Source organism: Molothrus ater, chromosome 8 (assembly GCF_012460135.2).
Source record: "Molothrus ater isolate BHLD 08-10-18 breed brown headed cowbird chromosome 8, BPBGC_Mater_1.1, whole genome shotgun sequence".
NCBI classification, from domain to species: Eukaryota; Metazoa; Chordata; class Aves; order Passeriformes; family Icteridae; genus Molothrus; species Molothrus ater.
In genome coordinates, this window is record NC_050485.2 from 19,833,697 (window position 1) to 19,846,420 (window position 12,724).

The 12,724-nt window shown below is 42.3% G+C and overlaps 1 protein-coding gene across 1 annotated transcript; it reads right to left on the minus strand.

Annotated features, from left to right (window-relative positions):
• Positions 1-521: 521 nt before the first annotated feature.
• On the minus strand, positions 522-11,846 carry SLC35G1 (solute carrier family 35 member G1). The gene is made up of 3 exons (XM_036385665.2): positions 11,645-11,846; positions 7,633-7,813; positions 522-7,130 (listed from the first exon to the last, which is right to left on the minus strand). Exons 1-3 carry the CDS (start codon positions 11,844-11,846, stop codon positions 6,413-6,415), a joined length of 1,101 nt encoding a protein of 366 aa, XP_036241558.2. The 3' UTR covers positions 522-6,412.
• Positions 11,847-12,724: the final 878 nt, after the last annotated feature.

Here is a 12,724-nt window from a genome sequence, read left to right on the forward strand (position 1 = left end):
TCTGCTCTTACAAGAACTGACAACACTGTAGGAAGCAGCACTGCTGTAAGGACCATAAAAATTAGCAATCTTTCCGTAAGACTTAGCAAATATGATTTTTTTTTCCTCTTTGGTGAAAAATTAATTATTAACACACTAGATACTGGGAAGCACAAGGATGAATTAAGTATCACCTTGTGACAAGTGGGACAAGAGCTGAATTCCAATTATGATGTATAGTAATAAAACAGAACAAAAAAATCCAGAGAAACAGACTGCCAGTTGGACACAGGAAAATGTAACTTTACTTATCTGTCAATGCTACAGTGCTTCCAGTTAAGAAATTAATGTATGGAAATTGATGGAACTTCATTTTGTCACTAGCTTGTTGCAAGGCATAAAAAGTGATGCAGCATGATAATATCAGAGAATCTGAGACCTATGTTCATGTTTGCTGGGGACTGTTTGATTAACAGTTCTTTCATTAAGTTTTACAATTAATGCAATCAGTTATATTCCACTAATCAATGCAAAACCAGAGATTAATTCTTCAGAATCATTTTATTAGCAATGAGGAATATAAATCTCTTATGAAAATATTCTTAACATTTCAATATATAAGAATTGTCTATAAAAATATACTACTACATAACAAAGCCAGTAACTTCTACAAAACATGTAATTCAACATATATTTAACAATATATAGAACATAGCAAAAATCCTTTAATTAAGGTATTTTACCCCCTTTTTATCAAACAGTAATTCACAAAACATAGGAAATTACTCATTCTGATATACAGAAGTTATCACCATAGAACTCTATATTAGTGTTCCCCCCCAAAGTCACCTGCATCTGCAGGAACATAAAGCCACAACTTTTCTTTGGATGTACAGTCAGTTATGACCCCAAAAACATTCTGCTGGTAGCTGCAATGTCCTGCTGAAGTCAGTGATCAGCACTGCCAACACTGAATCCATGCAGGGACACAGACAATGTTTTTATTACCCTGGTGGGGCTGATGCCACAGATGAGCCTGCCATGGTAATCATGGTTAGAGAACTAAAAAAACAAACTCCTCCTGGGTAACTACTGCTAGTTAGCAAGGAAATAACTTCAAAAGAGGCTGCCTCCCTAGAAATAAACCCTCCATCAGACAGCTCTTAAAACAAAAGCTCAAGGAAGAGAAAATACCATGGGAGTAGTTATTAGTTTTTAAATTATGATCAAGGGAAGTACGATCTATTTTGTTATTACTAATTCTGAGAAGCATCATCTTGGACCACCTTTTGAAATTGGGAATCTGTTTTCAGAATAAAAATTACACATTTAACTAGTAATATCACCAATGCTGTTAAGTTGAGGTTATTTCATGCCTGGTGTTAGATAGAAATCCATTTTAATTATATAGACCACTCTTGTCTACTACAATAAGCTTGTCAAATTATTGGTGTAGACTTATTTAAAAGCCCTTATTTAAAGGGCTTTTAGAGCATACTTTGAACAACCAACAGAACCTGAAAGAAATTGGCTGCTGCACAGTGACGGTACAAAGCCATAAGCTTTCTACAGAAGAGTTGGGTACATAAGGCATTAAGGCTACAAAGTCTCACCACCAGCAATTACAGTGTCTTGCATAGTAAAGAACATATGAACCAAACTTACGATGCATCAGTAACAATTAAATCTTTTTATCCCTATGTTTCTGTGCAAAATAACCAGTAATTAATTATTACTCCTTCTATTCAGAATCCACTGAAATTGGAACATTGAATGAATATGTTGAAATATAAGAGAAACTTAACAATATAACAAAGCAATTGCAGTGCAACGATATTCCATCATATTACATAGGAAGGAGTTGCTATTAGAATAGCATATTTAAAAAGTAAAGATCACAGCAGGACACTACAGACAATGAACACCAATATATTTCTGACTCAAAGCTCAGAAAAATAATTTTGACCCTGAGAAACTTGCTGTATGAAAAAGCTAAAGAAGATCAAAATCTAAAAGAATCAAGGCTCAGCCAGTTTCATTACAGATTCTCAAACTGTTAATTTTTGGAGAAAAGTTTTACCATCCCAACAGAAATTTTAAGAAATATTTTCAATTGAAAAACCCCAGCATTTCATCGTATCCACACTTCTGTAGTTTCATTATCTTTAAGGCTTGCAACTAATATTTAGGCTTTCTGCCTATATTTGAGAGGAAGAAAAATTTTAAAATTGAGGTGGTTTAAGAACTTAAAGCTTAAATGTCTTTAATTCCCAACATCATCTAGAAAAGCCAATTACAGAAACTAGCTTGTAATGCTTTATGGACAGAGAAGCCCTAGTCAAGTCCTTCATTCTCATTCCAGTAAACAGTTCCCTAAAAGATCGATCAAAATCCAAACAATGTTCCAAAACATACATCTGCCAACATAGGATCTGGTTTAGATTATTATCTTAACAACTTAAATATTTAGCAAGGTTTAAGAACAGCAAGAGGAAATAAGCAGATGAAGCCATAAGGAAACCCTGTATGTTTGAACAAAGAAGAAAAACCAATCATCTGGGGGTTTTGGCAAAAGAAATATATTGAAAGAGTTTCTGCTAGAACTTGAGACAAAAATTACAAACCACTATACCTAGATGTTGACTTCTGGTCATGTAGCATATTTTCTACATTTACTTATGTGTTAAGGACAAGAAAACAATCCTTTCTTCAGTAACCTGTTTTCTCTACTAAGAAGAAACTTTACTAAGTGTAAACAAGATTGATTGAAATCACACGGACTAAAGATGTTTTTTAATGTAAGCTTCCACATAATTTTTATTCTGTACTGACAAAGCAGCATTCATATAATGTAATTTAAACTAATATCAAATTCTACTTCCTGAAGTTTTTATACTGTCATCAAGTTTAGGTTACTCCGGTTTTGCCCTCTCCAACACCCTTACTAAGAAGATATGTACTGGATCAGCTCCCAGGAGTAGCTCATCACATAACCACATAGGCATTGAGCCAAGAGGAAAGAGCTGGGCTAGCTGACAATCCAAGTTTGCATCAATCTGAACAGTTTTGGAACCACACCTTTAGAAGTGGCAATTCAAACACATGCATATTACACGTGAAGTGAAGCAGTAAAAAATGCAGTCTGTTTTCCTTCCCTCCCCTGAAAGCTGCTCTCAATGGCAGTGATGGTTAAGCAGCAGAAAAACAATCCCAGTTCAGAGTTTCAAGTATTAAGCAAAAAGGGTGCCAAACTGGAATTTTATTATTATGTGAGGCTTTTAAGAGATAATAAAGCAGTTTCCTGACCTTGTCAGCAGTAGCTGAGCTTCAGTGTTCAGGAAAAGCAGAGAACAGACAGCTGTAAGCAGGAACCAATTCTACTCCTCAAATGGAATCTTCTCATATCTATAAACACATTCAGATTCAGGGTGCAGGTTTTACCTACAGAAACTTGGACAACGACAGCTCCTCATATTCAGATACATAGAAAAGGTTTTTCTGTGAGGTAATGAAGAACACCTGGAGGACAAAATCATTGGTCCCAGCCAGCACGGCTTCATGAATGGCAAGTCTTGATTGTCAAACCTCCTAGTCCATCTAGGAAAGCCACATAATCTAGGAAAGTACACATAATCTTTCTGGACTTCAGCAGAGCTTTTGATACTGTCACAGCATCCTTCTGGACAAGATGTCCAGCACACAGCTGGATAACTGTGTTACACAATGGGTGAGCAACTGGCTCACGGGTCAGGCACAGAGAGTTACAGAGAATGGGGTGACATCAGGGGTCCAGTCTCTAATGAGCTTCGGACACAGCCCAGTTCTCTTCAACATCTTCATTAATGACTTGGATGCAGGACTCCAAGGATTATCAAGGAGTATCAATGACACTAAATTGGGAGTTGTTGACTCCCCCAAATACAGGGAGGCCCTGCAGATACCTCGATAAATTAGAGGGCTGGGCAACCACCAAACATACAAAGTTTAACAAGGTCAAGTGACAGATTCTGCACCTGGGGTGGGGCAACAGACAGACTGGGGAATGAGAGGCTGGAGAGCAGCACCACGGAAAGGGATCTGGGGGCCTGGTGGATGGCAAGGTGAGTAGGAGTCAGCAGTGTCCTGGCAGCCGGGAGGGCCAAGCGTGTCCTGGGGGGCACTGGGCACAGCATGGCACAGGGCACAGCATGGCCAGCTGGGTGAGGGAGGGGACTGTCCCACTCTGCTCTGCACTGCATCTTGCACTGAGCGCTGGGGGCAGTTTTGGGTGCCGTAAGGTAAAACAACATTAAGCTACTAGAGAGCTTAATGCAGGGCCATGAAGATGGTGAAGGGTCTGCAGGGGAAGACTTATGAGGAGTTGCTAAGGTCACTTGGTCTGTTCATCCTGGAGAAGAAGAGACTGAGGGGACACCTCACTGAGGTCTTCAACATCCTCATAAGAAGACGTGGAGGGGCAGGTGCTGATCTCTTTTCCCTGTAGTCAGTGACAGAACTCAAGTAAAGGCCCTGAAGCTGAGTCAGGGGAGGTTTAAGCTGGATATTAGGACAAGGTTCTTCATCCAGAGGATATCTGGGGACTGCAACAAGGTCCCCAGGGAAGCAGTCAGAACACCAAGCCTGTCTGATTCAAGGAACGTTTGGACAATGCTCTCAGGCACGTGGTGTGACCCTTTGGGTGTCCTGTGCAGGGCCAGGAGTTGGACTCAGTGATTCTGACAGGCCCTTTCTGATTCAGTATATTATGACCCTAAGGTACTATTTGCATTCCATGCCTTTGGGATTGAAGTCTCTGCATCTGCCCTGACAGGATGCAATGCTTATTGGCAAAGGGAAAGACATGTGACTAGACATCTACAAATCAAAGAAAACGTCCACCACCTTTAGTGATTTAGGAAAAAAACATCTATCAAGTGTACAGAACACAGCATTCTCTTTTAGAAAACAGTAGACTGAGTAAGTAACAGAAAACCTCCTCAAGATACAAAGGATCAAATAAAGATTCCAATTAAAATTTTCTTTAAACTTTACTGAGACAAGACCCAAAAGTTTCAACTTGGGAAAATTTCACTTCCTGATACTGAACGTTTAGTCCTCCTGAAATGTGAAGGACACTAAGCTCTAAAACTATTTTTCTTTAGTATTTGTTGCATTCAAGATAAAGCCTACAAAAGTGAGAAGATGTGCAAGAGAAGTGATAAATACAGACTCAAAAGGGCCAGCATGAAAAGTGGGACTGAAGTTGCCCACTAGGACTGTCTGATGCAGTGTGGATGGCTGAATGTGATGTGTATCCATAGTGTCACCCTTCCACCAAGCTTTCTTCAAACCTCTTCTGTAGAATCTCTGTATGACCTTGGCCAACCTGCATTTTCTGTGAAACTGCAATTAACATTGCACTCTTGTACATTCTTAGGAAACAGGCAAAAGCTTTAATGTAAATCCTTCTATGTTTATGAAGGCAAAGGAGACTCAAACTTGGTCTCATAAAGAACTTTTGTATAGAAGGATCTGAAAAGGGTCATAAGCAGCATTAAATATAACCTATATTAAATACCTAAAAAATATAATCTTTTGCATAGAATAAAGAAAAGTGCAGCTACAGCGCAGCAGTCCCTACCAGAAGAAAGGGCTAATTTATGTGTGGTATAGAATTAACTGTTGTCTCTCATCACTGAGACTGCAGCAACTAAAGACATGTTTACAGGGAGAATCACTTGTGAAAAAAAATAGGTGATTAGGTTATTTCACTATGTCTGTGAAGTAAGTGCAAACACTTAAAATACTTTTTTTAAAAAAGCAAAGCTGATAGGTAATTTTCCCAAGTTAATTTTCTCTTGATATTACTTGGAAAAATGAAATCGCTTTTGTTTTTTTAGAATCCAAATTAAATCCACATTTGGCATCTCTTTGTGCAAAATAATAATTAGAAAGCTTATAGAAGCACAAGTTTTATCTATTCTATAAAAGCTGGTTGTTTAAGGATTATCAACTCTTCATTCCCTTCCAACTTTTGTACTGCAATCCCTGTGGTAATCAAGCACAGAATATGATTAAGTCTGGGAGACTTATTTCCACTGCTCTGAAAAATAGAGTCTAAGTGGAGAGTCAGGAACTTTAGGAAAATAAATATTGTACACTTCTGAAAGGAAGCAACATCTTTGAAGTATCTCTCTACTGCCCATATTAGCACGCCTAAATATAAGAAAGTATATACCTCATCAGTTGCTAAAACATCTCGATTTTAGTTAAAAAAAGTCAACTTATTTTACTGGATATAATTTGGTACTACAATTTGGTAAATGGGATATTTAAATAAATAAAAATAAATATTGTATTTATATATCTTTCAAGATTGCTTGTTTCTGTAGTGAATTAGTATCTGTATTGTTAGATTTCCCTCTGTTTAGCTTTTTTCACACTGTGTCTCCACTTACGAATGGCAGGTTCCGGAACTACTGGCTACTACACAAAGGGCACCACCCACAGTCCACCAAGTTGGTATATGATTGAGAAAAAGAACTTGTAAAATAAAAGCAAACACCACATCCATTGTTCTCATTATTGATACAGGTCCAGCTTTCTCTATCTGTAATGCTTTTGTGAGAAATATCTGACCCCCCAACCCTAACAAGCCTATTAATATTAGAAAAACCCTATCCCTGCCACAATGTGGTAAACGCCATTCATTCAAAACAAACAATGCTATAACACATCCAATTAATCCAATGACTGCATAATACCAAATTGACAAAAAATAATGCACAGACTTTCCCACCTTCCTTAGTATAACAATAGTTGAAGCTGCAGATAACGTGCTTGCAATCGCTGCTATGGTTCCTTTAAGGTGATCTGAGTAACTTCCTTCAATCCCTGTAACACGTGAGCCAAACAGAAATGGTGGTCTGGCAATAAGAATCACTCCAGTGACTGCAAAGAGAGTGAACAGAACATCCCAAAGGCTGTATTTCTCTTTGAGAAAGATCCATGCCAGCAATGACGTAAAAACAGGACTGGTAAAAGTTATAACAGTGGCATCAGCTAGCGGCATGACTTGGTAAGCGTAGTAGAGAAGAACCATTGCAGTAGAGCCAAGGAATCCTCGGAAGAAAAGAAAAATTCTTTTACCTTTTGGTCCCAAAAACCCTGTTCTGAAAAACAGAAATGTCACATTAATGTCACTACCTTGCTTATTTCATGACTAACATCCAAACATATTTAAGTATGGTATTTACCTTTCTAGACAAGGGAGTTTAATACCCAAATATTCTTAACTGTCTGATCACAGACCAGTTTATTTCCATCATGACCCCCAATCACATTCAGAGTCCAGAACCTGTTCTTCTAGTGAATAATTTTTCACTTGCAAAATAATCCAATAGTATCTACAAATTATCTTCTGTTTTTTTAAGATCACCCCTTTGTGGAAATCAAATCACTTGATACAATAATCCTAGTAGAAGCCTCTACCATTCAGGGAGTCAAAGATTTTCAGTTTCATATTAAGAAACAACCAACTAATCTAAAATAATGCAGTTATGCAACTGACGTCCAAACTAAAATAACACTGCATTGCAATCATATTTAAGTGAGTGATAATTCTAGATCTAGTTTTAAGAAATAACTTGAAATTTAAACATTTTTTACACTTACTTGTAGTATATTAAACCAGGAAGAACAAATGCCATTTGGAAAACACATCGAAATGCACTCACTTCCACTGAATGTACATCTTCTATTTTTTTAAGAAATAAAGAGGCCACTGAGAAAAGGAAGGCAGACAGTATGGTATAAAACAGACCAAGTCCTGGGCACGCAGCTTTCTTCTTTACCCCTGCAACAGATAAAACTACAGTTAATAAGGATCTATTAGAAGACTTTTCTGATCAGACAGCTCTGCACACTGCAGTGCTCCACGTATCTGCAGTGATTTTTGTGATGGAGAACAGGGGAACCAAAGAAACAAACACAAATATTACATGTATTTACCAAATCTACCATGAAAACACTTTTCACTGACCATCATGGGTCTTCTTTTTTTCTTAAAACAGGGTGTAAGAGATGAACTCTAACACCTGGGATACAAAACACTGCAGTTCTACACGAGATAGTAGACTTAACTTCTTGTAGATATCAGACTAGTACAGGTGATTTACTATAGGGACTAGTCACAATTCTGCCCAGGAACCAACAAATGTAACTGACTACAAAACAGTCCATGGTCAGATTCTGAAACTATTATCTTGGGAATCAGCTGCTTAGTTAACTAAGGTTCCTAAGCAAAAATGAATTTCCTTTCTCACAAATACACAATATAAAATCTCTGTACAGAAGTTCATTTTTATCATACCTCATGTTCATTTTGCAACTAAATCACCCTAAATTTGACCAAGACCGATAACATTTTTATCTCACTGTAAGAATCCAAATATTTTCTTCAAATAGGCATCAAATACAGATTTTTAAGCAGAATAAATTTAAGTAACTAATGTTAGAACATCAAAGGCCTGATATTTGTCATAATTCCATGAAGACCTTAGTTTATGCTTATTTATCAGACTTCCCCTTCCTGAAAGTTTCCCAAGTCTAATGTTTCTATTCAAGTTTCCTCATTGCCTCAGGCTCTCTTCAACAACACACTCTTCCTCGTTCCACTCATTTTCTCCACACTGATTAAAAAAAAAAAAAAGCAAGCAAGGAGAGGGAGAACTGTGAGACAGAGAACTGTGTTGAAGTCAGCAGCAGCAATCTCCAAAGAAATCAGCCTTTTTTGTTATTGCTTTGTTGCATAAAAGGAACAGTATTTCCACTGAACCTAGAGGTGAACACCAAGGAAAACAGAGCCCATTTAAAAATTTGAGTGGGATGTCACCTCACTATCTCTTTCTTTTTTCTCTACCTGCATAAAATACTGGGAGCTACCTTTTCTTCTGCAACTCCCTCTAAAGATAGGAGCAAGAACTCCATGTCCCAGAAGCAGGCAAAAGCAGTGTTTTGATAAAAGGATGCCTCATCTCACATTAGTGTGGCAGCCTGTGAGCCTTATGGATCCTCTAAAACACCATCAGCTGGGTACTGCTGTGAGTTGCTTAGCAACTAAGTATGGTTTTGAGAGGGTTTTTTTTTTTAAATTAACAAAACTTGTCACAAACCATTTTGATCCTCCTTGAGATCAGCACTCAAGGCTGAGAAAGTGCATCTTACTTACTGCCTAGAAGGGAAGACTTGCAGGCAGGAGTCCTAGGGACCCAGGCTTTACAACAGCAACTACAACCTGAAGTAGGCAAAAGGTTTGTTTCTCAAGGAATCCTGCCACACTGCAGCTGAGAGTTACAGCTTCTACTTGAAATATTTCTGTTTAGCAACAGCCTCTTACATAAAACTGACTATAAAAACTACCACAAACCAACACTGGACCAGGACACCTACCAACTATGAAACAAAGTGTTTAAAAAGTGTTCGTGAACTACGTAATGCCTTAATCCACACAGTCACATAACAGAACTTCAAAATTAACAGTCTCTAATATTGAAACAAAAGGAATCAGACTGGCTTATAACTGAAATGGGAAATCCAAACCCAGGCTGGCTTATGGATGAACACAGCACAAACATAACTATTAACTTTTATCTCAGGCATGATAGCTTCTCTGATTATTACAGAATGAAGCCAACCTAAATAAAGGAAGCGCTGAAACGGAAAACCAATCAAATTAAAGCAAAATACACTGAAAGGATCTTATATCCAGAACTAAACTTTGGATTGTAAGGAACAAACAAAAATCAGAAGGAACTAATTTCTGTAAGCTACCCAATAGCACAAGCCTATCAAAAACAGAATCTTCAGAATCTTGTAATACTAGAATTTAAACGATCAACATCTTGAATTGCCAAAGCATGTACTTAGTACAATAATAAAGTGTTTTATTTCATTTTAAAAATAAAATGGTCCAAGTTCTTCCACCAAAAACAAGAACTGCAGTTCTGAAGAGTACTTATTTCAAAGTAAGTTTTAGAGAGAAGTTACATTAAGATAACATTCCCACCCCACAAAATATTAAGCCTCAAAATACCAGCCTAACACCACCAAAACAGTCAAGCACTCATGCTTTTTTCAAAGAATGTAGCAGCCTGAAAATCAAAAGATTTCAAGCAGTACCCAACTCCTCTTTTGAGTGGCTACAGATTTAATTTTCCAGTTTTATTTCCTGGCCATCTCCATACATAATGCTTTCAAACAATCTTCCACTTCTGTTTTAAGTCATAGGTAAATGGCTCCCACTGCGACCTGTTTTAGTTGTAAATTCTAATTGAGTTTTTAATGCTGTACTTTGTTGCAAACAGTTTTATACCTGCAAAATGCATGCAATGAAAAAAAAACACACGTCTCACATACAAGCATCTCAAGAATAGCAGGAGAGGCAGAAGAGTACTGGCTGTGGGAAAGACAGTCAGTGAGAAGATGATTGTCCTAGACCTTCAGGAAAGGCAGAAGATTCCCCACGTTATAAAAAGCAGAAGAGCTCTCTTTGACTTCTGTAAAGTGCCAGGAGCACAACAGCCTGCACTGGAACTAATCATGGTCATGCAGACAAGATCTAGCAGTGATTCATAGCCTTCAGTCATCAACTCAGTCAACAATTTTGTGAGACAGACAACCCAAAACCGAAGTACTCTTTCTGGTTAATTAATCAAAGTTTCTCAGGATTTCAAACACTGGGGTTTTTTCCCCAAGCTTTGCTTTGTAAGTGACACTAATGTGAATTTCACTGATGAAGGACTCTGGCCTCTCCAAAGCTTACCAACAAATCTATTTTCTGCTGGAAAGTCAATTACAGTCATTTTAATGACAAACACATTTTCAGTGAAATTGTTTTAAAAAAAGTACTCCAGATAACTTCAGAAATTATTTTAAGATGGCATTTATGTTTTAAGAGAACTCCACTTTAAACCTACATGTTACATATTTCCCAATACGTTTGTGGCTTTATCAATCTGTGGCTTATCAGGAAGTCAGAGTCCCAAGTCCGTGGACCAACTAAAGCGCGCTCTCAAACGCATTTATAGTGTCAGAGGTTCACATAGGCAGAAGGCACTTCTATTTACCCAAACCTGTCAAGTCTTTAAAACTTTAAAACAGGAAGTACTGTTTTCCCGAGGAATAATCGCTCCCGAGGTTCTCACAGAGGCGACAGAGCCGCCCGGCCCTGGGGGTGAGCGGTGCCGGCGCTGTGCCCGCTCCCGGGGCGGGGGGCACCGGGCACCCGGCCCGAGCCGCGCCCGGCGCACAGGCACAGGGCACCGGGGCACGGAGCAGGACGTGCTGCCGGCCCGCCGATTCCCTCACCGGGGCCGGCCTGTCCACTCAAGAGGACGGGAGGACGAGGGCGAGGCCGAACCCGCTCGCAGGTGAGCCGCGGGTACCAGGTGCCGCCGCCGGGGACGGCTCGGAAGCGGCGAGGCGGCTCCTGCCGCCGGCGGGGCGGGCACCGATGCCCGGGCGCCCTCTGCAGCCGCCCGAGGCCGCTCCCCGCCCCGCCGCCACGTGCGGACGGCCCGATGCCCTCGGGCCGCTTCTTCATCCCCCGCGGCCCGGCAATGTCACCCCGAGAGCGGGCAGTCCAGCCGGGACGACGCTGCCCCCCTGCCCGACTCTCTCTCCTCACCAGGTGCCTCGCAGCAGAACGGCCACGACATGCCCGAGCAGCAGCCACAAGCGCGGCGCTCCTCGGCACCCGCCGCCTCGACGCCGGGCGCCGGGCACGGCTGCACCGCACCCGGCCCGTCCTCCCGGCCCGGCGGCACCTCAGGCTCCTGCCCGGCCGCTGCCGGAGCAGCGTCGCCCTCTCCGCCCTGACACGGCACCATGAGGTCGCGGAGCTGCCACGATGCTCCCGGCGCCTCCTCGGCTGCCGGCGACACCTGCCCTCCTGCGCATGCGGTGCGGCCGCCCAGCGCCGCCCGCCGCCTTCCCCCGCCCGCCCGCCCGCAGCGCCGAGCACCCGCGGGGGAGGCTGCACCGGGTCCCGGCTCCGCCACCCCCCGCCAGGCCCCGCCTGGAACCGCCTGGGCGGCCCGTCCCTCCCGCGGCCGCTACCTGCCTGCGAGCCCGGCGGCGGCGGAGGGCCCCTGCCGGGACAGGAGGCAGCGCCCCGCCGCTTCCTTCCTGGCGTCCCCCGGAGAGACACCCGGCGAGGGCAGCGGGAGCGGTGCCGGGGAGCAGCGAGGCCGTGGTGCCTCGGGAGGGGGAGCTCTGACCCCGCCGGAGAGCGGAGGGGGCCGCGCAGGCCGCGGCTGTTTGCGAGCAGAAGAGATAAAACACTGGGGAAAGGTGACGCGAAGTTATTTTGGGGGCGTTGTTGCGTCATTTGCGCGCCCAGAGTGAAAGCATCGCTGTGTGTGCCCGCGGCACTGACCCCTCTCAGCTCAGCTCAGCCTGGCCGGGCCCATCGGCCCGGACACTGCCCCGAGATAGTGCGCCCAGATACTGCACCGAGGTACTGCACCCAGACAGAGCACCCAGATACTGCACCGAGGTACTGCACCGAGGTACTGCACCCAGACAGAGCACCCAGATAGTCCACCCAGATCCTGCACCCAGACAGTGCAGCCGCCGCAGCCTCGGCTGGCCCGGCTGTCACCGTGGGACCTCCCTGGACCGGGCTCCGCGCCCCGTGGAAGAGCCGGGATGGCCCCGGTGCCCCCGTCAGTGCTGCTGTGTCAGTGAGCAGGGGCAGCGCATCGCT